The 27,543-nt window shown below is 43.7% G+C and overlaps 2 protein-coding genes across 12 annotated transcripts in view; one reads left to right on the plus strand and one right to left on the minus strand.

The window, feature by feature from the left end:
- The window catches only part of LOC310642411 (uncharacterized protein), a 155,232-nt gene extending 153,382 nt beyond the window's left edge, over positions 1–1,850 (minus strand). The window contains exon 1 of the mRNA XM_083366110.1: positions 1,824–1,850. The gene's annotated coding sequence lies outside the window, so the exon portion shown is untranslated. The remainder of the gene's footprint in view (positions 1–1,823) is intronic.
- EXOC4 (exocyst complex component 4) overlaps positions 1–27,543 on the plus strand; it is a 733,833-nt gene that overhangs the window by 189,714 nt on the left and 516,576 nt on the right. Inside the window, exons 10-11 of one of the 11 annotated variants that reach the window (XR_014492903.1) lie at positions 4,466–4,580; positions 6,475–6,774. The exons of 9 other annotated variants lie outside the window; for them this stretch is intronic. Coding sequence is in view for 1 of the 2 variants with exons in the window: in XM_083366086.1 (XP_083222212.1) it covers positions 4,466–4,482 (17 nt within the window). In the remaining variant the exon portion in view is untranslated. Of the gene's footprint in view, positions 1–4,465; positions 4,608–6,474; positions 6,775–27,543 lie in introns of those variants that run through there. One more of the 11 variants, XM_083366086.1, reaches the window with a different exon arrangement.

The raw sequence follows: 27,543 nt of genomic DNA on the forward strand, positions 1-27,543 counted from the left end.
AAGTCATTCGCTTCCTTGGGTGACCGAGTGTATAAATTCTTTGAATAAATATAACGTCTATTTTAAAAGAACCTTCAGAGCATCCTAATGCTAAAAGTAATTGATAGCAGGGAATTATGCTGGGATTATAATGCCGTATTCTGTTTATTGTATCTCTGAGGAACTTGGGAATCCCTCAATTAAAGCCTGGCATTTTAGACTCAAATTCCCAGAAGCCGGTCGTGGATATCTTCCATTGTAAGCTGAAATTATCATCAATTTTGGCCATTTAATTCTGTTGCGTGCTTCAAGAACGTGGCATGCAAAACAGATCTCCATCTCTTGAAAATTTCATGAAAATGAAACGAATGTAGATATCATAAGCCATAATTAGGGTTATCTTTTAGTTCCTCAAAGCATTGGGTGCAGTATTGTTGTTCCGTGCGCAATCATATAGTTTTTTTCCCCCCTCATTTTTAATTAGAGTAAAAAAGAAAGGAAAAAAAAACCCCCTACAAATTACAGATACGAATTGCGGGACTTTTCAAATACCGAAAGACAATGTGATCTAAATGAACAAGACAGTTACTGCAAACACAATGTATAATGAATGTATAATAAAAAAAGGGAAAAAGTCTTGAAACCGTATAATCATAAGTGAAAGGGAATTTAACAAAATTACTCTCTCTGTGTTGAAAAGAGTCAATTCGTGTAATGAGAGGGAAGAGATAGCGCAGGCTCCTGGATAGATCTGTCCTTTCAATATTGTGTAATAATCCTCTGTACAACAATTCATAATTAAAGTGCCCCTAGCTCCTGGTTTATACATAAATTCCTGATTGATTGCATAAATTTACATCTCACTGCAGTCTCAAGGTATCTTGGTGGTTCAATGTTTTCTTTTTAAAAAAAAGGGAATATCCACAGCCTGATGAAGATATCAAAAATAAACTAAACAATAAAATTAATGAGAAACATAACGCACAACGACAGTACAAAAATACCAACAACAAAAAAAACCACAACACCAGGTAAATGATAACCGTTAGTGGAATCATTTGTTTTGTTAAGAGCTTTGTGAAAGCTGTCAAAGATAGAATTGCATGATTAGATATTATGTACTTTTTTATATCAGTACACAGAGAGCCAGTTTGATTAATGTCATGATTAAGACCTTGGATGGCAGTTCTAGTCCCACCTTAGTCCTGAAAGCCTGGTGGGTGACTTTGGGCCAATCACCAGGAGACGGTGAGTTCTAGTCCTGCCTTAGGCATAAAAGCCAGCTGGGTGACTTTCAGCCAATCACCAGGAGATGGTGAGTTCTAGTCCCGCCTTAAGCATAAAAGCCGGCTGGGTGACTTTGGGCCAGTCACCAGGAGACGGTGAGTTCTAGTCCCACCTTAGTAATCCTAAAAGCCAGGTGGATGCCATTGGGCCAATGACCTGGATTCAGTGAGCCATGATTCAGTTAGCCATGTAAGCCAGCTGGGTGACTTTGGGCCAATCACCAGGAGACGGTGAGTTCTAGTCCTGCCTTAGGCATAAAAGCCAGCTGGGTGACTTTCAGCCAATCACCAGGAGATGGTGAGTTCTAGTCCCGCCTTAAGCATAAAAGCCGGCTGGGTGACTTTGGGCCAGTCACCAGGAGACGGTGAGTTCTAGTCCCACCTTAGTAATCCTAAAAGCCAGGTGGATGCCATTGGGCCAATGACCTGGATTCAGTGAGCCATGATTCAGTTAGCCATGTAAGCCAGCTGGGTGACTTTGGGCCAATCACCAGGAGACGGTGAGTTCTAGTCCTGCCTTAGGCATAAAAGCCAGCTGGGTGACTTTCAGCCAATCACCAGGAGATGGTGAATTCTAGTCCCACCTTACTAATCCTGTAAGCCAGGTGGGTACGTTTGAGCCAATGACCTGGATTCAGTGAGTTCTAGTCCTGCCTTAGCCATGAAAGCTAGCAGGGTGACCCAATCACCAGGAAACGACGAGTTCGAGTCCCGCCTTAGTCCTGGAAGCCTGGTGGGTAACTTTGGGTCAGTGACCAGGAGACAGTGAGTTCTAGTCCTGCCTTAGCAATGAAAGCTAGCTGGTGACTTTGGGCCGATCGCCCGCTCTCCTCCTGCCTTAGGCATAAAAGCTGGTTGAGTGACTTTGGGCCAATCGCCAGGAGATAAATAGGAAGATATTTATTTGTTGTTTGTTTGCTTCCTATTTCTATACTGGGATGTAAAGTCTCCGAGACCTGGGATTAAACGGCAACGATGGCTAAATATTGCTACAGTCTTAACACAGCATGTGACAGGTTAAATGTAAGATTATAAGTATTAATTGGTCAGCATTATCGACCGTAACAGTTCATTAGAAAAGGTTACATGTTCCTACAGATTTTCTGGCCATATTAGTATTGCTCAGGTTAGCGAAATTACTGAGGGGGGGGGGGGAAATACAAGCAAGCAGTCTCCAATGCCCCAAAGGTTTTTGCTTTGCTTTTCTGAAGCTTGAGCAGCATTTGAGGGGGACTTGGAATACCACTCTCTTAAATTTAAGCATTTCTGTTGAAATAAAAGCAAATTTACGATGGAGGGAAATTCAGAACATTTACAAAAACCAGCAACCGAACATACGCTCTCTTCCTGGGCAGGCCTACCCACATCCCCTGAGGTTTGTTTTCTCTGTTTTATTTTTATTTACATCTCACCTTTATCATTTTTATCGGTAATTCAAGGTGGCGAACATACCTGATACTCCTTCCTCCTCCTATTTCTCCCCACCACAACAACCCTGTGAGGTGGGTTGGGCTGAGAGAGACTGATGGGCCCAATGTCACCCAGCCAACATTCATGCCTCAGGCCAGACTAGAACTCACCATCTCCTGGTGATTGGCCCAAAGTCACCCAGTCGACTTTCGTGGCTGAAGTAGGACTGGAACTCACAGTCTCCTGGTGATTGGCCCAGAGTCAGCGAGCCAGTTTTCATGCCTAAGGTGGGACTAGAACTCACTGTCTCCTGGTGATTGGCCCAAAGTCACCCAGTTGGCTTTCGTGGCTGAAGTAAGACTGGAACTCACAGTCTCCTGATGATTGGCCCAGAGTCAGCGAGCCAGTTTGCATGCCTAAGGTGGGTCTAGAACTCACCATCTCCTGGTGACTTTCCCAAAGTCACCCAGCCAGCTTTCATGCCTAAGGTGGGACTAGAACTCACCGTCTCCTGGTTTCTAGCCTTGTGCCTTAACCACTGGACCAAACCGCCTCTCTTTATGGATAGAAACCTGCCTGACTTCATTGTTCCCTATACATCGGCAGCGTCCACCTATTTTGTTTTCTTTAGCTGCATTCCAGAATCTTCCGTCGATGTTCTCCATCTTGCTTGTTTTGAAATAACTACAGGGTTTGGGTTGGATTCAGATCCGCACACGGTTCTTTGTTCCCAGAGTTCCCCTTCCCGAAATTAAAGGCTAGGAGAAAGTGACATGATAACAGTGTTCCAATATTTGGGGGGCTGCCCCCCCCTAAAAAAGGGGTTCAACCTATTCTCCAAAAGCCAGCGGAACGGCTTTGCCTCCGGAAATTCTGGTTGCTCCATCACTGGAGGTTCTTAAGAAGAGACTAGACAGTCACTTGTCTGAAATGGTATAGGTTCTCCTGCTTGAGCAGGGGGATGGACTAGAAGACCTCCAAGGTCCCTTCCAGCTCTATTCTATTGTAAAAAATACCTGAAGGCAGGACAAGAAGCAACGGATGGGAACTAATCAAGGAGAGAAGCAACCTGGAACTAAGGAGAAATTAATCAGTGGAACAACATCTGCAGATTGGATAGCCCAGGGGTAGGCAACCTTGGTTCTTTTATGACTCATGGACTTCAGCTCCCAGAATTCCTGAGCCAGCGTGGCTCAGCATGGAAACCTCTCCCTTTCCCCTCAGCATGGCTGGCTCAGGAATTCTGGGAGTTGAAGTCCACGAGTCGTAAAGCAGCCTAGGCCAGGGATAGGCAACCTTGGCTCTTTTATGACTCGTGGACTTCAACTCCCAGAATTCCTGAGCCAGCATGGCTCAGCACGGAAACCTCTCCCTTTCCCCTCAGCATGGCTGGCTCAGGAATTCTGGGAGTTGAAGTCCACGAGTCATAAAAGAGCCAAGGTTGCCTACCCCTGGGATAGGCATTTGTCCAGAATACTATAGGGTTTCCTGCCTGAGCAAGGGGTTGGACTAGAAGACCTTTAAGGTTCCTTCCAATTCAGTTATTCTATTCTGTTAATTCTGCATCAGAACCCCTTTCTGTATCACGACTCACCCAGTAATTATACACTAGCTGCTAAATGCCAGCGTCCTGGGATCTCTGGCAAGCCTTTGGCTCTTAATTTTCAATTTTAGGCAGTTATCTTTAATTCATATTTAATATACTTTAATAACCCACTAGCTGCATTTCTGCTCTGGCTGTTCTGTAATTATTCCCTACCCTATTATTCTCCTTCATCACCAAATTTTAGGTTCGGCGTTTAACTAGGAATCACTGCTACAGCCTTCCAAGAATTTTCGACACACGGCAGATCCAGGAAAACGGGGCCAGAAATAGAACAAATAAACTCAGAAACAATTTCACAGGTTATTGTTCATTTAATAAATAAAATACGGTAGCGAGCCCTCGGAATAAAAGGTCTTTAAAATTTCTCCCAGTGTGGCCTAAGAATAGTTTAATCCCCCAATTCGTGCCTGCTCAATTCCTCTAGCTTACTTTGCTTTATCGATTTATTGATTTTTTTTTTGTGCCTAGGTTGGTATCAATCTGGGCCTTAGGTGCTTTACAAAAATGTCAGAATTGTTTTACTTAGCAGCATCTACAAACCAAAAATCCCTAAATTCTTTTTTTAAAAAAAGACAACAACAACATCTGGTGTATGGTGAGCCAATTGAAATAGGTGAATAAAAAATGTTTTTCTCATCTGAGAACTTAAGCAATTTGCAGCCAATATTAGATTGCGTGATGCCACAGCGAGGTGTGGATTGGAAAGAGGAGGCCTCAAAGATCAAAGCAAGGGAGTTTGGTAGGGAAGAAGGAGTAAATGGCTGCGAGTTATGCATAAATTGCGGAAAGGTTCAGCACGTGAACAGATTTCTGTTGCGTGGTAAATTGTTTACTTAAAAAGAGCAAATGGATGGGAAAAAAATTAATGTACAGATTTTTAGTATATTGTTTATATCCCTCCTTTACTATTTTTTTTTATAAATCTCAAGAGAATAAACATACCTAATACTCCTTCCTCCTAGTAATATTTTTATAGAGAATAGATTGAAACGGAATGGAATGGAATAGAATAACAATAAAATAGAACAGATAAGAATAAGAACAGAACAGAACAGAACAGAACAGAATAGAATAGAATAGAATAGAATAGAATACAAAATATGGAATGGAATGGAATAGAAAATATGGAATGGAACAGAACAGAATAGAAAAGAAAATATGGAATGGAATGGAATGGAATGGAATAGAAAATATAGAATGGAACGGAATGGAATAGAAAATATGAAATGGAATGGAACAGAATAGAATAGAATAGAATAGAATAGAATAGAATAGAATAGAATAGAATAGAATAGAATAGAATAGAATAGAATAGAATAGAATAGAATAGAATAGAATGTTCTTTATTGGCCAAATGTGATTGGACGCACAAGGAATTTGTTAATGGAATAGAATGGAATAGAATATAGAGTAGAATAAAATATATAGAATAGAATAGAATAGAATAGAATAGAATAGAATAGAATAGAATAGAATAGAATAGAATAGAATAGAATAGAATAGAATAGAGTAAAAATACAATACAATACATTCAGCTAAAAAGTACTAAGCAACCAGGGAGGGTAACTGCTTGAAATATATTTCATCCTTTTAACTTTTTAAGGCAGAATACACTCAGTTCCTTGAACGTAACGGCCAAAAGAAGATGGAGACTTAGCTTAGACCATTAGGAAAGGAACTTTTGGCCTTTCTTCCAAGTTCTGTGTCCCCCCCCCCCCCTTCAGTTGCTGATAAAAAGCTCTGAACTCTAAAGCTGGGCATATCTGAGAAGCTTCTGAGCTATGAAGAGGTCCTTCTGAAGTACCTATTCTGGTTTAAAGCGAGGTGCATGAAAAAGGGAATTTACGTTTCGAAAGTTGAATTTTACACCTTTGGTTGGGTTCTCTCATGCTGAAATAAGGGGAAATAATCTTGGTAATGCCATTTGAAGCAGGGTAAGAGAGAGAGAGATGGGATAGATAGATAGATAGATAGATAGATAGATAGATAGATAGATAGATAGATAGATAGATAGATAGATAGATAATAGATCACAAATGGATGAGTGAGTGGATAGATGGGTGTAGCCAGCCAGACAGCCAGACAAAGACAGCCAGATCAGTCCAACAGAAGACCTATGATGGAGAACGGTGTAGGACCTGGGTATATTAGTTGTATTTACTTTTTGAAAAACAGGTTCTCCTTTTTTCTCAGAATAAAGAACAGCGAATCAGTCAGGAGCCGTCTGTAAATTAGGCTGACAAAACCGAAGAAGTTGAAATTTACTGCTGATGTTTGAAAGAAAATTCTCCTGAGAATTAAAAAAAAAATAACAAGGTGCATTCAGGTCTCTTTCTGCAGAAGGTGCTTTGAAGTGAGAAATATCTTGGCTTAGTGAGAAGAAGGCAGCCTTTCACCTTGCATCTGAGTGAGAACAAATTCGTGTTTCTTTCTTCACCGCCTAGGGGATAACTTGTGCAAGCAATCCTCAACTTACGACCACAATTTCCATCGCTAAGCAAGACGTTTGCTAAGTGAGTTTCGCCCCATTTCACTCCCTTCCTTGCCCCCGTGGTTAAGCGAATCACTGCTGGGGTTAAGTTGGTCACCCGATTATTAAGTTAATCTGGCTTCCCCGTTGTTGAAAGGATGCCCAAAGGGATCACATGATCCCAGGCGACACGGCAACCGTCATAAATATGAGCCAGTTTCTGAGGGTCTGAATTTTGATCACGTGATCGTGGGGATGCTGCCACGGGGGTCAGTGAGAGAACGGGTGAAAAGTCACTTCTCTCAGTGCCGTTGTAATGTCGGACGGTACCTAAACGAATCGTCGCAAGTCGAGGATTACCTCCATTCAACATTTTTCGCACAGCCTCAGTCGTTTTCCTGTTTCCTGGTTTCCCACAATTCCTGCAGACCAGTTCGTGTTTTCCATGTTCTTGGCAACAAAAGAGCATTTTAAGGAGGAGGAGGCCAAGTTCAAGCAATAGCAAAGCGAAACTATTTCATAATGGGACCCTCATGAGGAATCTGAATTGCCCCCTGCAGGAAAAGCAGGAGTAAAAATAAAAGCAGGATTTTCTAAAGGTGGGAACATTAGACCGGTAATATCTTCTGCCTCCGTGAAGAAGAAGGAGGAGGAGGAGGAGGAGGAGAGGAGGAGGAGGAGGAGGAAGAAGAAGAAGAAGAAGAAGAAGAAGAAGAAGAAGAAGAAGAAGAAGAAGAAGAAGAAGAAGAAGAAGAAGAAGAAGAAGAAGAAGAAGAAGAAGAAGAAGAAGAAAGTTGGAAGGGACCTTTGGAGGTCATCTAGTCCAACCCCCTGCTCAGGCAGGAAACCCTATACCATTTCAGACAAATGGCTGTTCAGTCACTTCTTAAAAACTTCCAGTGTAGGAGCACTCACAGCTTCTGGAGGGAGGTTGTTCCACTGCTTAACTGTTCTCACTGTCAGGAAGTTTCTCCTTAATTCCAGGTTGCTTCTCTCCTTGATGAGTTTCCATCCGTTGCTTCTTGTCCTGCCTTCAGGCGCTTTGGAGAAGAGCTTGACTCCCTCTTCTTTGGGGCAGCCCCTGAGATATTGGAAGATTGCTATCATGTCACCCCTCACCCTTCTCTTCATTAAACTACACATACCCAATTCCAGCAACCGTTCCTTATAGGTTTTACCCTCCAGTCCCCCAATCATCTTTGTGGCTCTTCTCTGCCCTCTTTCTAGAGTCTCGACATCTTTTTTACATCGTGGTGACCAAAACCGGATGCAGCATTCCAGGTGTGGCCTTACCAAAGCGTTGTAAAGTGGTATTAGTACTTCACTTGATCTTGATTCTATAGTTGAAGACTATAGCTTGAAAGAAATTTTCACTGAATAAATATATCCTTTTTCTTGGCTTGTTCTCTACTGAGACGTGATCAATCAGTTCTCCAAATCTCTTTTCCAATCAATTCGGCTCTCTGATTCTTCTCCAGACTGATATTCCCCACGCGTTATAAAATATTCATTTTTCAAATGCCTTCTCAGCTAGTTATCTGCCCCTAATGCTCTCGTGTCTACCGCTATTTTTCTGTTAGCTTGGCTGGAGTTTGATTTCAAACAAGCTCTCTTGGCTCTTCCCTAAGCGCTGAGTTTTATCCTTGAAGGAAATTTCCCCACACATGCAAAGCTCATTCTTCAGTTTACAAAGCAGATTTCCTTTATTCTAATGTTATATCTCTGCTTTCCCTACACACACACACACACACACACACACACACAGTATCTGTAAGAACATATTTTTCATTGTTTGCAAGCACCGTGGTACATATTAAATTACCTTATCTTTCGAAATAGAGATTGCACCCAACCGATATCGTTGAGCTATGTGCAAAGTAATTCTAACCTTTTGTCCTTGTTGTTTTTTTCCTGGTTTTTCCAACCCACCTTTCTTTCTTCCCTTTTTCTTTCACTTGGAAAGGAAAAAAAATAAGGAAAAAAAGAAAAGAAAAGGTAACCTCCATTGGAAGGAAAGTCAAAGAAATTATCTTTAGTAATTTCATCCTGGGGAAGAGGGGGTTTATTTAATTTAAAAAGCCATTAGCATTAAGTGCTGATCACTTTCACTGCCCTGAGTCCTTCGGGAGAAGGGTGGTATAGAAATTAAACTATTATTATTATTTTCTGGGTTTGGGGAAAAAACCCACAACCCCATAATTAAAGACACAAAAAACTTTTCTGTCGCTCTTGTTAGAGCCTTATTAAAATATAACCGAGTTTGTTTCAAAATGTGATTAATAAAGATAGCCCGATTTGTTCTTTGGTTTACTGTCAGTCTATTGTAAAAATGTACATGAATTTACAATTGAAAATTGAATGTAATTCAATTCAGTGATCCCCAATGAATTATGTTTTTTTTTTAATTCTCTCTGCCAAATCTTTCCTTAAGGCAAGGATAATAATGGTGATCCTTGACTTACGACCACAGTTGAGCTGAAGATTTTCATTGCTAGGCAAGACAGTTGTTAAGTTTCTTACATATAACAATAACAATAATAGAGTTAGAAGGGACTTTGGAGGTCATCTAGTCCAACCCCCTGCTCAGGCAGGAAACCCTATCCCATTTCAGACGAATGGTTGTCCAGTCTCTTCTTTAAAAACCTCCAGTGTTGGAGCACTCACAGCTTCTGGAGGCAGGTTGTTCCACTGGTTAATTAATTAATTCTTCTGCCGCATTTTACGATATATCTTGCCACCGTTGTTAAGCGAATCACGGCAACTGCTAAGTCAGCAACAAAGTTGGAGGCTGACTTTTCGTTGTCCTGTTCCAGAGAGTGCTTGACTTAAAACGAGTCATTTGGCAACCATTCAAGGTTACAGCGGCCCTGAAAAAACTGACTTATGACCAGTCCTCGTATTTATGACCATTGCACATCTCCTCTCCCCCTCCCCCATGATCACATGATCAGAAGTCAGCTGCTTGGCAATCAGCATCTTACTAACAATTGTGTCAGCGTCCCAAGTTCACAGGACCCCCATTTGCGACCTTCCCAGCTGGTTTCCAACAGGTAACGTCGGGGTGTGTGTGTGCAGATTCGCTTAATGACCCATGCTATTCCCATAACGACTGCAGTGATTCGCTTAATGGTCACACGAATCACTTAATACCTGCAGGGATTTGCTGAGCGACTATGGCAAAAAGAGTTGTCAAATCAAGCATGGCTCACTTAAAATGCCCCCCCCCCGCTTTGCTTACCGATGGAAATTCCAGTTGTGGTTGTAAGTCAACTACTACGCTTCAATAACAGAGCTGGAGGGGAACTTGGAGGTCATCTAGTCCAATCCCCTGCTCAGGCAAGAAACCATAGACCTGGGGTCTTCGGGCTTGGCCCTTTGATGCAAAGGCCAACTTTGAATACCCCTGGCTTACATGGTCCATGCTGGCTGAGGAATTCTGGGAGTTGAAGTCCACGTGTCATAAAAAGGCCAGGTTTGAAGACCCCTGGCTTTTATGATTCATGCTGGCTGAGGAATTCTGGGAGTTGAAGTACACAAATCATAAAAGAGCCAGGTTTGAAAACCCTTAGCATATATGGTCCATGCTGGCTAAGGAATTCTGGGAGTTGAAGTCCACAAGTCATAAAAGGGCCAGGTTTGAAGACCCCTGATTTATGTAGTCCACGCTGGCTGAGGAATTCTGGGAGTTGAAGTCCACAAGTCATAAAAGAGCCAGGTTTGAAAACCCCTGATTTATGTAGTCCACGCTGGCTGAGGAATTCTGGGAGTTGAAGTCCACAAGTCAGAAAAGAGCCAGGTTTGAAAACCCATAGCATATATGGTCCATGCTGGCTAAGGAATTCTGGGAGTTGAAGTCCACAAGTCATAAAAGGGCCAGGTTTGAAGACCCCTGATTTATGTAGTCCACGCTGGCTGAGGAATTCTGGGAGTTGAAGTCCACAAGTCATAAAAGAGCCAGGTTTGAAAACCCCTGATTTATGTAGTCCACGCTGGCTGAGGAATTCTGGGAGTTGAAGTCCACAAGTCATAAAAGGGCCAAGTTTGAAGACCCCTGGCTTATATGGTCCATGCTGGCTGAGGAATTCTGGGAGTTGAAGCCCACGAGTCATAAGAGGGCCAAGTTTGAAGACCCCTGGCCTATTGCATTCCAGATAAATAGCTGTCCAGACTCTTCTTAAAAACTTCCAGTGTTGGAGCACTCACGGCTTCTGGAGGGAGGTTGTTCCACTGGTCCATTGTTCTCACTGTCCAGAAATTTCTCCTTAGTTCTAGATTGGTTCTCTCCTTGGTTAGTTTCCATCCGTTGCTGCTCATCCTGCCTTCTGGTGCTTTGGAGAATAGGTTGACACCCCCCTACACACACACACACACTATGTGGCAGCCCCTCAAATATCGGGACCCTGCTGTCACGTCACCCCTAGTCCTTCAACCGGGATATCTGCAACTGAGCTCTTGGATTGATGTGCCCATATTTGATATAAATGTAAATATTTAGATGCAGAAGAGAACATCTTCAGAAAGATTCTTCACCAAGCATCAACATTTGGGCTCTCCGTTGGTGGTAATACTTTGCCTTTGAGTCATTAAAGACCCTTTTCCGAATGCAGAAAGACCTCTGTAATTTGAAACTTGGGCTAAATAAATCTTGTTTTTCAAGAGGATCTTTAATGATTTAGCATCTGTTCCTTTACGAGCTCTGAATATGTTGCAGAAAACGTTTTTATTTTTCCCCACCTCGCAGATGGAGGAGGTTGACACTGTGGCTTTGAGACCGGGGTAATAAGAGGAAACTCTGTGCGTTTGTGTGTACATCAATAAAATATTCTTCTGTTCAACCTTCTATTTGATATTTGCAGTTCATGTTGACCAGGTCTCTTCTTTGGAGAAAAATAAAAGAGAGAGAAGTCCATAGGAAAAAAAAATATATATTAATATATATCATTCCCAAGGAGATATCTGAAATCCTCGCTTTTAGCAAAGTGAGGATTGGAGCAAAAATGTTGTGTGCGTCCTCGGGGTTATAAAAAAAGGGAGTTTTCGTGTGCCCGTCAGTCAATCAAGAATAGAAGCTGGAAGGGACCTTGGAGGTCTTCTAGTCCAACCCCCTGCTCAAGCAGGAGACCCCATACCATTTCAGACAAGTGGCTTTCCAAAGTCTCTCCTTAAAGACCTCCAGTGATGGAGCGCCCAGAATTTCTGGTGGCAAGCTGTTCCCCTGGTTAACTGTCCTCATGGTCAGGAAGTTTTTCCTTAATTCCAGGTTGCTTCTCTGCCATTTTACAAGGACTCTTATCTCAGGCAGAAGATGATGATGATGATGATAATAATAATAATAATAATAATAATAATAATAATAATAATAATAATAATAATGATGATGATGATGATGATGATGATGTAATAATAATAATGTAATAATAATAATGATGATGATGATGATGACGACGATGACGATGATAAGTTGGAAGGGACCTTGGAGGTCTTCTAGTCCAACCCCCTGCTCAAGCAGGAGACCCCATACCATTACAGACAAGTGGCTTTCCAAAGTCTCTCCTTAAAGACCTCAGCGACGGAGCGCCCAGAATTTCTGGTGGCAAGCTGTTCCCCTGGTTAACTGTCCTCATGGTCAGGAAGTTTTTCCTTAATTCCAGGTTGCTTCTCTGCCATTTTACAAGGACTCTTATCTCAGGCAGAAGATAATAATAATAATAATAATAATAATAATAATAATAATAATAATAATAATAATAATAATAATAATAATAATAATAATAATTAATAATAATAATAACAACAACAACAACAACAATAATAATGGTGGTGGTGGTGATAATGGTAATAAGTTGGAAGGCGCCTTGGAGGTCTTCTAGTCCAACCCCCTGCTCGGGCAGGAAACCCTACCACTTCGGACAAATGGCTGTCCAGTCTCTTCTTAAAAACTTCCAGCGTTGGAGCATTCACAGCTTCTGGAGGCAGGTGGTTCCGCTGGTTAATTGTTCTCACCGTCAGGAAATTCCTCCTTAATTCCAGGTTGCTTCTGTCTTGGGTTAGTTTCCCCCCCCCCCCCGTTGCTTCTCGTCCTGCCTTCGGGGGCTTTGGAGAATAAGTTGACCACCCCCCCGTCTCTTCTTTGCGGCAGCCCCTCAACTACCGCAAACCTGGTTTTAGAAAGACTACCCCCGTTTCAGCTTATTTTTAAAAAAAGGCGTGTGGGTATTTCCCTCTGGAACGTCGGAGGGTTGCTTTTCCTGTCTTACCTGGCCAGGTGGAGCCCTCCTGTCTGCCCCGCTCCCGCCTCAGAGCCGCCTGGCTTTGCCAGCGCTTTGGCCTGGCGCCTCCTGGCAGCCGCCGGCTCCCCTTTCAAAAAGGGCTCCATTAATTGCTCATTCCGTTCCGCCACTTTCTCGGTGACAGATGGTCACACGGAATGTTTAAAACGTCGTGTCGGAGACCTCTGGATGCTTCCTTCTGCTTCCCAGCGCCAAGGTTTGCCAAAATTGGAGGGGGGGCGGCCTCCCCACATCGTGACCTCCCGTCTTTCAACAGACTGTTGCAAACTTTTATTCTTTTTACAGTGAATTGTGTCCTCTCTCTCTCTCTCTCTCTCTCTCTCTCTCTCTCTCTCTCTCTCTGTCTCTGTCTGCCTCTCTTTCTCTCAGCCTCTCTTTCTTTCTGTATCTCTGCCTCTCTGCCTCTTTCTCTCTCTCTCTCGCCCCGTCTCTCTCTCTTTTTCTTTTTCTCTCTCTCTGCACCCCCTCTCTCTCCGCCTCTCTTTCTCTCTCCTTCTCTTTCTTTCTCTCCTTCTCTTTCTCTCTCTCTGCCTCTCTTTCTCTCTCTCTGCCTCTCTCCTTCTCTTTCTTTCTCTTTCTCTCTCTCTCTGCCTCTCTCTCTGTTTCTCTCTTTCTCTCTCTCTGCCTCTCTCTTTCTCTCCCCATCTCTCTCTCTCTCTCTCTCTCTCTCTCTTTTTCTCTCTCTCCGCCCCCTCTCTCTCTTTCTCTCTCTCTGCCTCTCTTTTTTCTCTCTCTTTCTCTCTCTGCCTCTCTCTCTTTCTTTCTGTTTCTCTCTTTCTCTCCCCGTCTCTCTCTCTCTCTGCCTCTCTTTTCTCTCTCCCTCCCTCCCTCCACCTCTCTCTCTTTCTCTCTCTCTGCCTCTCTCTCTTTCTGTTTCTCTCTCTTACTTTCTTTCTCTTTCTCTCTCTCTGCCCCTCTTTCTGTCTCCGCTTCTCTCTCTCCCTCTCTCTTTCTCTCTTTCTCTCTTTCTCTCTTTCTCTCTTTCTCTCTTTCTCTCTTTCTCTCTTTCTCTCTCTCTGCCTCTCTTCTCTCTCTCTCTCTCTCTCTCTCTCTCTCTCCCCGCCTCTTTTCATCAAAGAAAGAATCAATATGTCATTACAGACTGGCATGCAAAGCAAGTGCCAGCTGCTCTGATGGATGAGTTAATGCTTTTATTTTACTTTACTTTATTTTATTTTTAACCTCTTCTGGCCTGGTAACAGGGCCTGCCTAAGGCCTGACAGGGATGCTTTGGTAACCGGAAGGTGAGCCTACAGTTTTATCAAGATTATTTTAAGTGGGTTTTATCTGGCGGGCTGTTGAAACAGCTCTCTGTCCATCACACTAGAGAAGAGCTGCTTTTTTAGGGAGTGGAGCGATGATTTAAACTTTTGACGGGCTTCCCTGGAAATTAGCCGGTTCAGAATGAAAACTGAATCAATAAATGCACAGATCACATGCAGCTAGATCCTTCCGCATTTATTTGCATCTCTTTATCCCGTCTTTCTTACTTTATAACTAACTCAAGGTGGCGAAAATACATACTCTTTCCTCCTCCGTTTACTCCACAACAACAACCTTGCGAGGTGGATTGTGCTGAAAGGAGGGGAAGGGACTGGCCCCCAATCACCCGGTCAGCTTTCAGGCCTAAGGCGGGACTAGAACTCACCATCTCCTGGTGATTGGTCCAAAATCACCCAGCGGACGGTCATGCCTAAGATGAAACTAGAACTCACAGTTCCCTGATGTTTGGCCCAAAGTAACCGAGTTAGTTTCCATATGCGAAGCGGGACTAGAACACACCCTCTCCTGGTGATTGGCCCAAAGTCACCCAATTGGCTTTTATGTGGAAGACGGGACTAGAACTCTGTGTCTCCTGCTGATTGGCCCAAAGTCACCCAGCCGGCTTTTGGGTGCAAAGTGGGAATAGAACTCACCACCACCCAGTGATTGGTCCAAAGCCACCCAGCCGTCAATCATCCGCTGAGGCGGGACTAGAACTCGCCGTCTCCTGGTGATTGGCCCAAAGACACCCAGCCAGCTTTTGTGTCCTAGGCAGGACTAGAATTCACCGTCTCCTGGTTGCTAGCCTTGTGCCTTCACCACTAGACCTGTGAACTGGAATTTTTGTTAAAACTTCCATTTTTTGGTGATAGTGTGATCCATGGCAGGGAAGGCTGCCTGCCTCCGAAGTTATATGAAGTTGCTACGTTGGCCGACATAAACGAGGGACTTTTTTTTCTTTCCCAAGAAGAGGAATCTTCGCTGACTCAGTTTCCCTTTGGATAGAATCGGTGACCGCTAATTGCAGCCCACGAGAGCAAGGCATATCAACATTACCCATTCAAGCTACAAGGCGTGCCTGTTTCCTGATTATTTAGTTAGGACAACAAAAGAAGAAAAAATACAGAATTTAAAAAGCTGGCACAGCAATCCATCACATCTCAAAATTCAATTTTTTCTTCTTCTTTTTTTTTTTTAAAAAAAACTTTTCCTGAAGCTTTCTCCCGGCTTGAAAATGATGAAAAACCTAATAACTTTTTTTTCTTTGCCTGTGCATGTCTTCCCCCCGGGGCTTGCTGTAAATACCAGGCACTAGGATACTGTTGAAATTAACTTGGAAATATAAAAATGTAAGCTACGCCTCCCCTCACCCACACACACACACCCTCTCCTGGGTTTCACAAGGTGTGTGTGTGTGGGGGGGAAGAACACAACTTGGATGATATTCTTCATAATGACCGTGTCCTCAATTCAAGCGAAGGCTGCCTGCCAGTCAAGACCACTTGCTCAGCTGAAAAATAAACAGGAAGGATTGCATAAATAGTAAAAGAGCTGAAAAGGCTTGCAGTTTTGTAAACGGAGACCGAGGGAAAGTGGCGTGTTAGGATCCCATTTGCGTACCAGAATGATTTCACTTTTTTTGTGTGTGTGCTTGTCTGCTCAAGAGCGGCCCAAACGACCGTAAATATTCATAGATTCAATTAAAATATCAACGGCATATCCAGGATTTGTAGGCCCGCAGCATCCCTACACAGATTTGTTCGGCTTCGACGGAGAAAGGAAAAAAAAATCAGGTGGAAGCACCAGCGGTCCTCGGCATACGACCACGAGTCAGCCCGGAATTTCTGCGGCTAAGCGAGATCAATTGATCAGTGGAACAGCCCGCCACCGGAAGTTGAGGGTGCCCCAACACTGGAAGTTTTGAAGAAGAGACCAGACAGCCATTGGTCTGAAATGGCACAGGTAGTCCTACTATCACAAGCGATGCCCCAAATTTTTGTTGCTTAAGCGAGATTGGTGGTTAAGTTGAGTTTTGCCCCATTTTACGACCTTTCTTGCCACAGTGGCTAAGAGACATCGCTGCAGTGGTTAAATTAGTAAGACGGTGGTTTGGTGAATCTGGCTTCCTCGTTGACTTTGCTTGTCACAAAACTTAATAATAACAATAATAGTAAGAGTGAATGAAGAGAAGGACCAGGGGGGACATGATAGCAGCCTTCCAATCTCTCAAGGGCTGCCCCCAAAGAAGAGGGAGTCAAGCTAATCTCCAAAGCACCTGAAGGCAGGACAAGAAGCAACGGATGGAAACTCATCAAGGAGAGAAGCAACCTGGAACTAAGGAGAAACTTCCTGACAGTGAGGACAATTAACCAGTGGAACCGCCTGCCTCCAGAAGTGGTAAATACTCCAACACTGGAGGCTTTTAAGAAGAGACTGGACAGCCATTTGCCTGAAATGGTCTAGGGTTTCCTGCCTGAGCAGGGGGTTGGACTAGATGACCTCCAAGGTCCCTTCCAACTACTACTACTTCTTCTTCTTCTTCTTCTTCTTCTTCTTCTTATTATTATTATTATTATTATTATTATTATTATCATCATCATCATCATCATCATCATCATCATCATCATCATCATCAAGTTGGAAGGGACCTTAGAGATCATCTAGTCCAGCCCCCTGCTCAGGCAGGAAACCCTCTAGCATTTCAGAGGTTCTTAAAAACCTCCAGTGTTGCAGCACTTGGTTGTATGATTTCCTGGCACACTGCAGCCGCCACAGATATGAACCATTTATGCCAACCGTCACAAACACGAACCATTTCTGCCGACCATCATAAATACGAACCCGAGTCCTTTCGATCACGTGAACGTGGGGACGCTGCAACAGTTGTACGTATGAAGGAACGGTCCTGTGTTGCTTTTTTTTTTTTAAGGGCTATTGTAACTTGGAACAGACACTATAAATGACCTGTTGTAAATCGAGGGCCACTCGCGATCTGAAACCCAACGTTGGGCATCTCCTCCCTCGATTCCAACCCGTCGACAGGGACAAAAAGGAAGGTAATTGTGAAGGCAGGCTGCAGTTGGAAGACCAGATGGTCCCAGCAAATATCAACCAGCGACACAGATTGAAATATTCAAGAGAAAAAGGTCAGCTCTCGAAAAGAAAGACAAACAGAAATTCCACACAAAAGGCCGGGTCGGATAGACAAGCCCTGATTTCTCATCTTTTACACTTTTTAAGTTGGGAGGGGGGCGGGATAGAACCGCTTCACCTCGTATGAAAAGAAGATTAAAATTTGTTCCACACGATCTCGCACCGCGAATCGTTCAGCTCTGGAAAAAAATTGCTGTAGGTCGGATAACCTAGATCAGGGATGAGAACCGCAGCAACTTCGTGACCTGCGGACTTCAATTCCCAGCATTCCTGAGCCAGCTGGGAATTCTGGGAGTTGACGTCCGCAGGTCGCGAAGTTGCCGTCGCGGCCTACCACTGACCTAGCGGGTTCAAAAAAGTCCAAGATGGGGGCCACAGCAGCGAAACGGAAGCCCCACCCCATTTTATGTGTATATTCTGCATGTGACGCCTTTCAAAAAAGGGTGGGTGGGGTTTCTATTGTGAATGTGAATTCTAGTCTTGTAGGTGTTTCCTTCCTTCCTTCCTTCCTTCCTTCCTTCCTTCCTTCCTTCCTTCCTTCCTTCCTTCCTTCCTTCCTTCCTTCCTTCCTTCCTTCCTTCCTGGCTAAGGTAAGACTAGTATTCATCATTTCCTGGTGATTGACCCAAAGTCACCCAGCCAGATTTCATGCCTAAAGCGGGACTAGAACTCACCGTCTCCTGATAATTAACCCAAAGCCATCTTGCCAGTTTGCATGCCCAAGGTGGGACTAGAACTCATCGTCCCCTGGTGATGGGTGCAGAGTCATCCAGCCGGCTTGCATGCCTAAGGCATGACTAGAACTCACTATCTCCTGGTGATGGGCGCAGAGTCACCCAACCGGCTTGCATGCCTCAGTTGGGACTAGAACTCACTGTCTCCTGGTGATTGGCCCAAAGTCACCCAGCTGGCTTTCATAGCCATGGCAGGACTAGAACTCACCGTCTCCTGGTGATTGACCCAAAGTCACCCAGCTGGCTTTCAAGCCTCAGTCAGGACTAGAACTCACCGTCTCCTACTGATTGGCCCAAAGTCACCCAGCTGGCTTTCATGCCTAAGGCAGGACTAGAACTCACCATCCATCTGCTTTCTAGCCTGATGCCTTATTTAACCCATTAGACCAAACTGACTCTTCCCTTTGACCTGGAACCTGGTTTTTATTTTTCCAGAAAGGGGAAATATCCTTGTTGAATATTTAGTACAAAAGTAGTGTGTAGAGGGAAAGCCATTAGTAGCGTGCATCTCTGCCTGTATAAAATGTGGCTGTGGGAATGCATGGAGAGAGTGAGTTACCATTTCTCTGGGTGAAATTATCTTGCTGTAACATTTCCAGGAATTATCCAGTGACTCCCAACAGGAAGACCTTACTGCATTTTTATTTATTTGTTTGTTTATTTAAAAAAGCAACACAACGTTTTGACTCTTTCGAGCGGTCTTCCCGGAGGACTGAATCCGGAATGAAGTTTCATTATATCAATTACGGTGCCGGGACGCTGCCTTATATCGGGGGCCTGGCATTTCTCCCCGCCAATCCTTCGGGGAGTTGACATTTTCCCAACGCACGCAATTTCCTCCACCACCCCGTCCTCTTCTCCTAGAGGCAAGCTGATTCTCCTTAAACCAAATTGAAAAGTTGGTTTAAAGTTTCGAATCTTGCAGAAATGTCTAAGATTTCTGCTTATTTGAAAGATCATTCACAGGAAAGATATATTTCAGTTTGGAGGAGATGGATAGATTATATTCAGAACAAATATGGGACTAAAAAGTTCCATTTAGCTTATGAGTAGATTTTAGTGGGATATTGTTATTGGTACGTTGTTTGTAGTTATGTTAAAGGGGAGTTAAAGCACATTATGAATTTGGTTAATTGTATATTATGCATAATTTTTATTTGGAATATGATTATTATAACTATAATCCTGTATTTAGCTCTGGGAAGTGGGGGGGGGGAAGTGGGCGGGTTTGGGGTGGGGGGGATTTGGGGATATATTGTAAAACTTTGTTTTTGTAAAACTTTTTAATAAAAAAAAGACTAAAAAAAAAAAGAAAAGTTGGCTTCCCGGAAGCCAGATGGCCCAAACTCGACTAAGCGGACCGATCAATTAGGGGGGAAAAACCTGGCACCCCGGGATACAATCAGTTCTAGCGAGAGGATGGTCTCCTCACTTTGCAAGTGATGCTTTCTGGAGACCCGATGAGATGGTTGGCAGAAGAGGGCCTGGGCAAAGTTAGGCATTTGGTTAGAAAAGAAAGGGCAGGGCAGTGGGGGGAAACGCGAGGCAGAACTGGTCTGTCGAGCAGGGTAAAAATAAAAATAAAAAGCTATTGTTGACTTGCAGATTGTGTATCAAGTGTGAAAAAAGGCAGTGGGGCAAAAGCTCTGTCAGTAGAAGAGAATGTTGAACGGCAGGATCCTCGGGGCTCTCTGAGCTGGGTGGTCTTATTGGAGAGATTTCACGACCCAACTAGGTAAGATCAGTAGTGGCAGAAGAGAGCGATGGGTTTATGGAGGAGGAGGACTGTGGGGTCCTTGGTGCTCTCTGAGCTTGGTTATTTCCTTGCAGACGTTTCATGACCCAACTAGGGAACATCATCAGGGCTTGAAGGGAGGTGGAGGAGGAAGAGGAGGACTGTGGGGTCCTTGGTGCTCTCTGAGCTTGGTTATTTCCTTGCAGTCGTTTCATGACCCAACTAGGCAACATCATCAGTGCTAGAAGAGAGTGGGGTTTGATTTTGATCTCTGTTTATATACAAGGGGCTCGCTCTGCCAGTGTTTGTGGGGATACTCTTAGTGGATGAAGCTCTTGTTTACTGAATTGATAGCTTCTCGATTGGGCTTTTGATTCTGGCCTTTGAGCTCTTTGACCGTCTCGTTTGAACGGTAGGTAGATGTTGCTTATCTCTATGTACCAACAGAAGAGAATATATATATATTTTAAGTCGGGGGCTACCCTTGTGGTGATGAAAACTGGCGACGTTCCCGCGGTTACATCTATCCATGTTGGCACAGTGGTTAGAGTGCCATATGGCAGGCTAATTCTGCCCGCTGCCAGCAGTTCAAATCTCACAGGCTTAAGGTTGACTCAGCTGTCCATCCTTCCGAGGTCGCTCAAATGAGGACCCAGATGGTTGGGGGACAAAATGCTGACTTTGCAAACCGCTTGGAAAGGGCTGTAAAGCACTGTGAAGCGGTATATAAGTCTCAAGGGCTATTGCTAAGTCTGAAGGAAGGAAAGAAAGAAAGAAGGAAGGAGGGAAAGGAGGCGGGGAAGGGAAGGAAGGAGGGAGGGAGGCAGGGAAGGAAGGAAGGAAGGAGGGGGAGAGGGAAGGAAGGAGGGAGAGGAGGGAGGGAAGGAAGGAAGGAAGGAAGGAAGGAAGGAAGGAAGGAAGGAAGGAAGGAAGGAAGGAAGGAAGGCGGGCTGTGGTAGTGCAGTGGTTAGAAGGCAGTACTGCAGGCAAACTCTGCCCACAGCCAGGAGTTCGATCCTGACCGGCTCAAGGTTGACTCAGCCTTCCATCCCTCCCAGGTGGATAAAATGAGGACCCAGATGGTTGGAGGTCAACAGGCTGACTCTATAAACTGCTTGGAGAGGGCTGTAAAATAGTTTGTAAGCGGTATATAAGTCTTAAGTGCTGTTGCCTTATCTGGATAGGTTCCCATTTCACTTCTTGGTGCTCATGTTTTCTTTTACAAGTCTGTCCCTCTGCGCTGTCAGACCAATATCCATCATCATCATCATCATCATCATCATCATCATCATCATCATCATTATTATTATTATTATTATTATTATTATTATTATTATTATTATTATTATTATTATGTCTTCTGGAGAGCCACGTCTGCATTGAAATGCGAGGATTAAAGCGATAATCAAATTAACACCAGGTCTGGAGGTTTTCTGAGGCGGCTCGGGAGTGAACGCCCGGGAGGCTTGGAAATGTCTAATCTACCTTTGAGTCTCCGGCGAAAATAAAGCCACGAAATTAGGTGGGGAAAGCCCATCACGAGATAATTACAAGTGAACAGGTTGAATAGCCGCCATCTGACAGTTCACGACCGGCGCTATCTGATCCTTGCTACTGCAAATCAGAATTGTGGCTTTTGCGCTCGGTTGGCGTCGACAATCCATTTAGGGACCCCTCTGGAGGGGGAAGAAAAAACCGTATTATTATTATTATCCAGATTCTGCCTACGCGTTACTGGATAACGTATTAATTCCGACTTCTTTTGTGTGCGTATAAGTTACGCCTGGTTTTCCCACTCCCACCCACCCACCCCTTTTTTTTCTTCCAGATTGATTGAGATATCACCGCTGAAAATAAATTAGCAGTATTTTTCTCTTCTCGGAGGTTCCAGGAGATAGATAGATAGATGATAGATAGATAGATAGATAGATAGATAGATAGATAGATAGATAGATAGATAGATAGATTGATTGATAGATTGATGAGCAAGGCCACGAAGGCTTTCTTAGCTCGTCTGGCAAATTTACAGCCAATTTATTAAATTTCCCTCTGAATGGCTCCGAAGCTGGTGCAAATAATAATAGTAATGATGATGATAATGATAATAATAATAATAATAATAATAATAATAATAATAATAATAATAGTAATAATAATAATAATAATAAAACAAGAAGAAGTTGGAAGGGATCTTGGAGGTCATCTAGTCCATCCCCTGGCTCAGGCAGGAAACCCTATACCATTTCAGACAAATGGCTGTCCAGTCTCTTCTTAAAAACTTCCAGCGTTGAAGCATTCACGGCTTCTGGAGGCAGATTGTTCCACTGGTTAATCGTTCTAACTGTCAGGAAGTTTCTCCTTAGTTCCAGGTTGCTTCTCTCCTTGACTAGTTTCCATCCGTTGCTTCTTGTCCTGCCTTCAGGGGCTTTGGAGAATAGCTTGACTGCCTCTTCTTTGGGGCAGCCCCTGAGATATTGGAAGATGGCTCTCCTGTCCCCCCTCGTCCTTCTCTTCATTAAACTAGACATCCCCAATTCCAGCCACCGTTCTTTGTATGTTTTAGCCTCCAGTCCCCTGATCATCTTTGTTGCTCTTCTCTGTACTCTTTCTAGAGCCTATTTTTTATTTTTATTTTTTGTTGTTCCAATCCCTTAATTGCCACATTTAGTCTACCTAAAATTATCTCTGTACGAAGAGGCCCTTTTTTAATGGGCTTTATTGACCCGGTTTGTGTGATGGCGGCAAATAGATTAAAGGCGATTTCAAAAAGAGCCTGTTCCTGAATTCCAGGGTTGATTTCCCCAACCCCTCAGTTATATTTCACTTTTGGCCATTAACAATCCTTTGTATTCCTATTCATTCTCCAAAAACCTAACCAATTTAGTTCCTGCCCTTAGTAGTCCCTGACTCTCCTACAGATAGTCCTTGACTTACAACCAAATTTAAGAGCAGAATTTCCATTACCGAACAAAGTGGTTTTTAAGTGAAGCACACCCAATTTTACGACCTGTCGCTGCAGTCCTTACAGTTGCTAAATGAATCTGGGCTTCCCCGCTGACTTTGTTGCAAAGGGTGATCACATGACCCTGGGGGACACCTCGACCGTCATAAATAAGAGCCGGTTTGCCGAGCATCTGAGTTTGGTCACGTGATCGTGGCGACGCTGCAGCGGTCGTAAGTGGAAAACGGTCATACGTCCCTTTTTCCAGGCGTCAATAGAGGACTATCTGCAGTGAATTGAGATGGTGGAGGGAAAGGTCAGTTGTACAGTTGGTCCTTGATTTACGACCACAATGGAGCTCAAAATTTCTATGGCCAAGGGAGACCTTTGGGAAGCGCGTTTGGCGACCTTTCTCGCCACAGTTGTTCAGCGAATCAGTGCAGTTGTTAAAGTTAGAAACCCGGTCGTTGAGTGACTCTGTCTTCCCCGCGGGCTTTGCTTCTCGGAAGATCGCAAAAGGGGGCACTGCGACCATCCTAAATACAAGTCAGTTGACCATGGGGATGGATGGTTGAAAGTGTGAAAAACGGTTGAAGTTGTGAAAAACGGTCCTAAGTCACTTTTTTCAGTCCCTGTTCTGTCCCAGCCCACGTGAATCCCTGTTCTGCTCACAAGGAGGAAACCCCTCTTCCAAGAAATAGGCAGGAACCGCAGAAAGAAAACAACCCCTTTTATTCTCACAGACCTGAGTCAGTGTCCAAGGCAAACAAACACAGTCCACAGAAACTCCATCCTCAACACGAACGGTTGCCCTTGGCAGCCAGCACCTCCCACACCTTCCCTTTTCTAATGCAGCGCAGGCGTGGCTTCCTCATGCCTTCTCCTTTGCCTTTGGAGCCGCCCCATTGCGTTCCTCTGTCCTGCTCGCTTCTCTTGCCGGTGCTTTCGTGCATCCTGGATATTTCCCAGCTGTGCTTCGTCGCTGTCCAACTCGGGCTCCCAGCACAGCTGTGTCTCAGCCTGAGCGCAAGTAGAGGGGCCAGGCTCCTCGTCCGACTGTGAGTCTCGGAGCTCCTCGGAGCCTTCCTCTGACTCTGATGTCACTCCGGGCCCCTCCTTCTCCTCTGACTCCTCAGACCCAGCTGCCGGATCCACGGGCTGGCAAGGAATTGCAACAGTCTTGTTGTAAATTCGAATGGTCGCTAAATGAACTGTTGTAAGCCGAGGACCGCCTGTAATTGAAGAAGGACGGTTCTTAGCAACATAGTCAGAGATGTTGAGCTTCAAAGATTTTCAGCCAGCAAGAAAAATAAGAGTGGAGTTGATGGAGGAGGACCATTAAAAAAAACAATCTTAATTTGGACCTTGTCGTAAAATTAAACATGGTCGCACTTCAAAGTCTCCTTGTACATAAAAGTCAGTCATTCCTCTCGAAATGACTGGAAATAATCTTTTTTACCCTGATATTTAGGATTAACTACGGGTCTACCTTCCCTCCAGTACAAGTAGTCCTCGACTTACAACACTGCACCTAGTGACCGTTCGAAGTTACAACGGCCCCGAAAAAAGTGACTTATGACTGTTTTTCACACTTACGACCGTTTGCAGCATCCCCACGGTCACGGTCAAAATCCAGACGCTTGGCAAGTGACTCACAGTTACGACGGTTGCAGCATCCCGGGGTCACGTGATCCCCTTTTGTGACCTTCTGACAAGCAAAGCCCATGGGGAAGCTGGATTCGCTTTACAGCCGAGTTACTAACTTAACTTCTGCAGTGACTCACTTAACGACTGTGGCCAGAAAGGTTGTAAAATGGGGGCAAAACTCACTTAACAAATATCTTGCTTAGCAACAGAAATTTGGGGCTCAATTGTAGTCGTACATCGAGCACTACCCGTAGAGTTTTTTTTCCTCAACCTTGGCAACTTTACAATATATGGATTTCAACTGGCTGGGGGATTCTGGGAATTGAAGTCCACACATCTTAAAGTTTCCCAAGGTTGGGAAACCTTGCTGTAACCGGCTGGGGCAGGGGTCGGCAACCCGCGGCTCCGGGGCCACATGTGGCTCTTTCATCCCTCTGCTGTTGGACGAACTGCGTCACAACTGGCAATGTGCGACACCCGCCGGAACGAGATTTATTGTGCTTTTCGGCCCCTGGTAGGCCAGCCACGGATAAATCCAAGAAAACAAAAGTTTCAGAAGAAAACAGAACATTTAATGCTACGTGGGCAGATTCCTTTCCTTTCACTACTAATTGAATTTAATTACCGTAAGTTCGGCTTTTTACTTCATAAATACGAGGAGGACTCAATTAGACATTGAGTATTTTATTTGAAAATAACCTTCAACCCAGCGTCTTTTTTTTTTCAGAGTTCAAAATGTTTTTGTTGCGTGCAGAAATAAATGTGTTTTCTCTGTAGCAGTTCACCAATTTCATAAATGCAACACGCTATAGTTTTTTTTATATATAGCATAAAGGTAAAAAACGATATATGCAGTGTTATCTTCATTTTAGATGTCAACAGGGTTTTGTGGCTCCCAGTGTGTTTTTTTTTTCTGTGGGAAACGGGTCCAAATGGCTCTTTGAGTGTTTAAGGTTGCCGACCCCTGGGCTGGGGAATTCTGGGAGTCGAAGTCCACACATCTTAAAGTTTCCCAAGGTTGAGGAACACTGCTCCGAAGGACGGATCCACACTGATTTTCAGAGGATATCCTGCAAAAGTCACACATTTCGCAGAAACGAGAGGGGAAGAAACAGTGCATAGTTCATGCACGGTACTGTGCATTCTGAAAAATCAGGGTTTGGGGGAAAAAATGCAGCCTTTTCTTATATTCGGCAGTGCAAACCAGAATATGACAAATGTTTCCTGATATAAAAGCGTGTAACGTTTCCCTATTTTGTGCATTATGTTCATTTCACATCAAGATAAACAGCCTTGCAACATCCTCCCTCTGGAGTTTGTGTTGGAATCGAGGCTTGTACCACCACCACGCCGTGTGCCGCGGCCTCCCTCTGCATTTAAACATTTTGGTGCACCGGGGATTTTTTCCAGGAGCCAGCCCGAAGCAATAAAGACGAGATGTGACAAACTCATTCATCATCCTGACTTGGAAGAAAAGTTTACATTTTTTTAAACCCGATTATGGATCTGAAAAGAGGTTTGCGTGCTTGGGCCGGCGTATATATCGATGCATTTGATTATATTATATATAATATATATTTGATTATGTTTGATGCGTGATATATCTCACTTATCAGATGATAAATGGCCACGAAATTGACCCGGCAACCTTACAGAAATGAAGGCAGGCACGGCTATTCTTCAATTATATATTTTTTTTTTCAGCTCCTGAAACAGATGGGAGTGACTTTAAAATATTAAACAGCCGGTCCCAGCATTCAGGACGTAGAGAATCCGAAACAATGGCCTATCTGGAGAGAAGATAACTGCCAGTTGACCAAATAGCCAACTATAAAATTATATTTCAGAAGCCAATCTGTGCATGATAAAACGTTGGCTTTGTTTGAAGGGGTGATGGTTGAAATAAATAAATGAATTAGAACATGCGATGCTGTATCTAAACACACGGGGTCCTCTACTTAACAACCCTTTGTTTAGTGACCGTTCAGAGTTACAATGATACGGGAAAAAGTGATTTACAACCAGGTTTTGCACTTAGAAACCTTGCAGCATCCCCATGATCAAAATTCAGGTGTTTGAAAACTGGCATGTATTTATGATCATTGCACTGTCCTGGGTTCAAGTGACCATCCTTCCCAGCTGGCTTCCGTATATCAAAATTTATCTGGGGAAGCCAAATTAACAACTGCATGATTTACTTCACAACTTTAGTGATTCGTTTAACAACTGTAGCAGAAAATGTCATAAAATGGGGCACGGCTCCCTTTAGAACTGTCTCGCTTGCTTAGCCACAGAAATTTGGGGCTCCGTTGTGGTTGTAACTTGAGGACTACCTGTAATCCTTATTTCCAAATATTTAAAATCATACTACTAATCTCACCAGCAGTTATTGTAGGGTTTACATTGTAGGCCTTAGATTGGTGATTATATTGTCGGGCCTAGATTGGGGATGATTTTGTAAACTCTAGATTGGGGATTATATTGTCGGGCCTAGATTGGGGATTATATTGTGGGCCCAAGATTGGGGATTATATTGTCACGCCTAGATTGGGGATAGATTGGGGATTATATTGTAAACCCTAGAGTGGGGATTATATTGTCGGGCCTAGATTGGGGATTATTTTGTAAACCTTAGATTGGGGATTATTTTGTAAACCCTAGATTGGGGATTATATTGTAAACCCTAGAGTGGGAATTACATTGTAAACCCTAGAGTGGGAATTACATTGTAAACCCTAGATTGGGGATTATTTTGTAAACCCTAGATTGGGGATTATTTTGTAAACCCTAGATTGGGGATTATATTGTAGGCCCAAGTTTGAGGATTATATTGACAGGCCTAGATTGAGGATTATATTGACAGGCCTAGATTGGGGATTATATTATTGGGCCTAGATTGGGGATTACATTGTAGGGTTTAGATTGGGGATTATATTGTAGGCCCAAGATTGGAGATTATATTGTAGGCCCTAGATTGAGGATTATATTGACAGCCCTAGATTGGGGATTATATTGTAGGCCCTAGATTG

The sequence above is a fragment of the Vipera ursinii genome (assembly GCF_947247035.1).
Source record: "Vipera ursinii genome assembly, chromosome: 6".
Lineage (NCBI taxonomy): Eukaryota > Metazoa > Chordata > Lepidosauria > Squamata > Viperidae > Vipera > Vipera ursinii.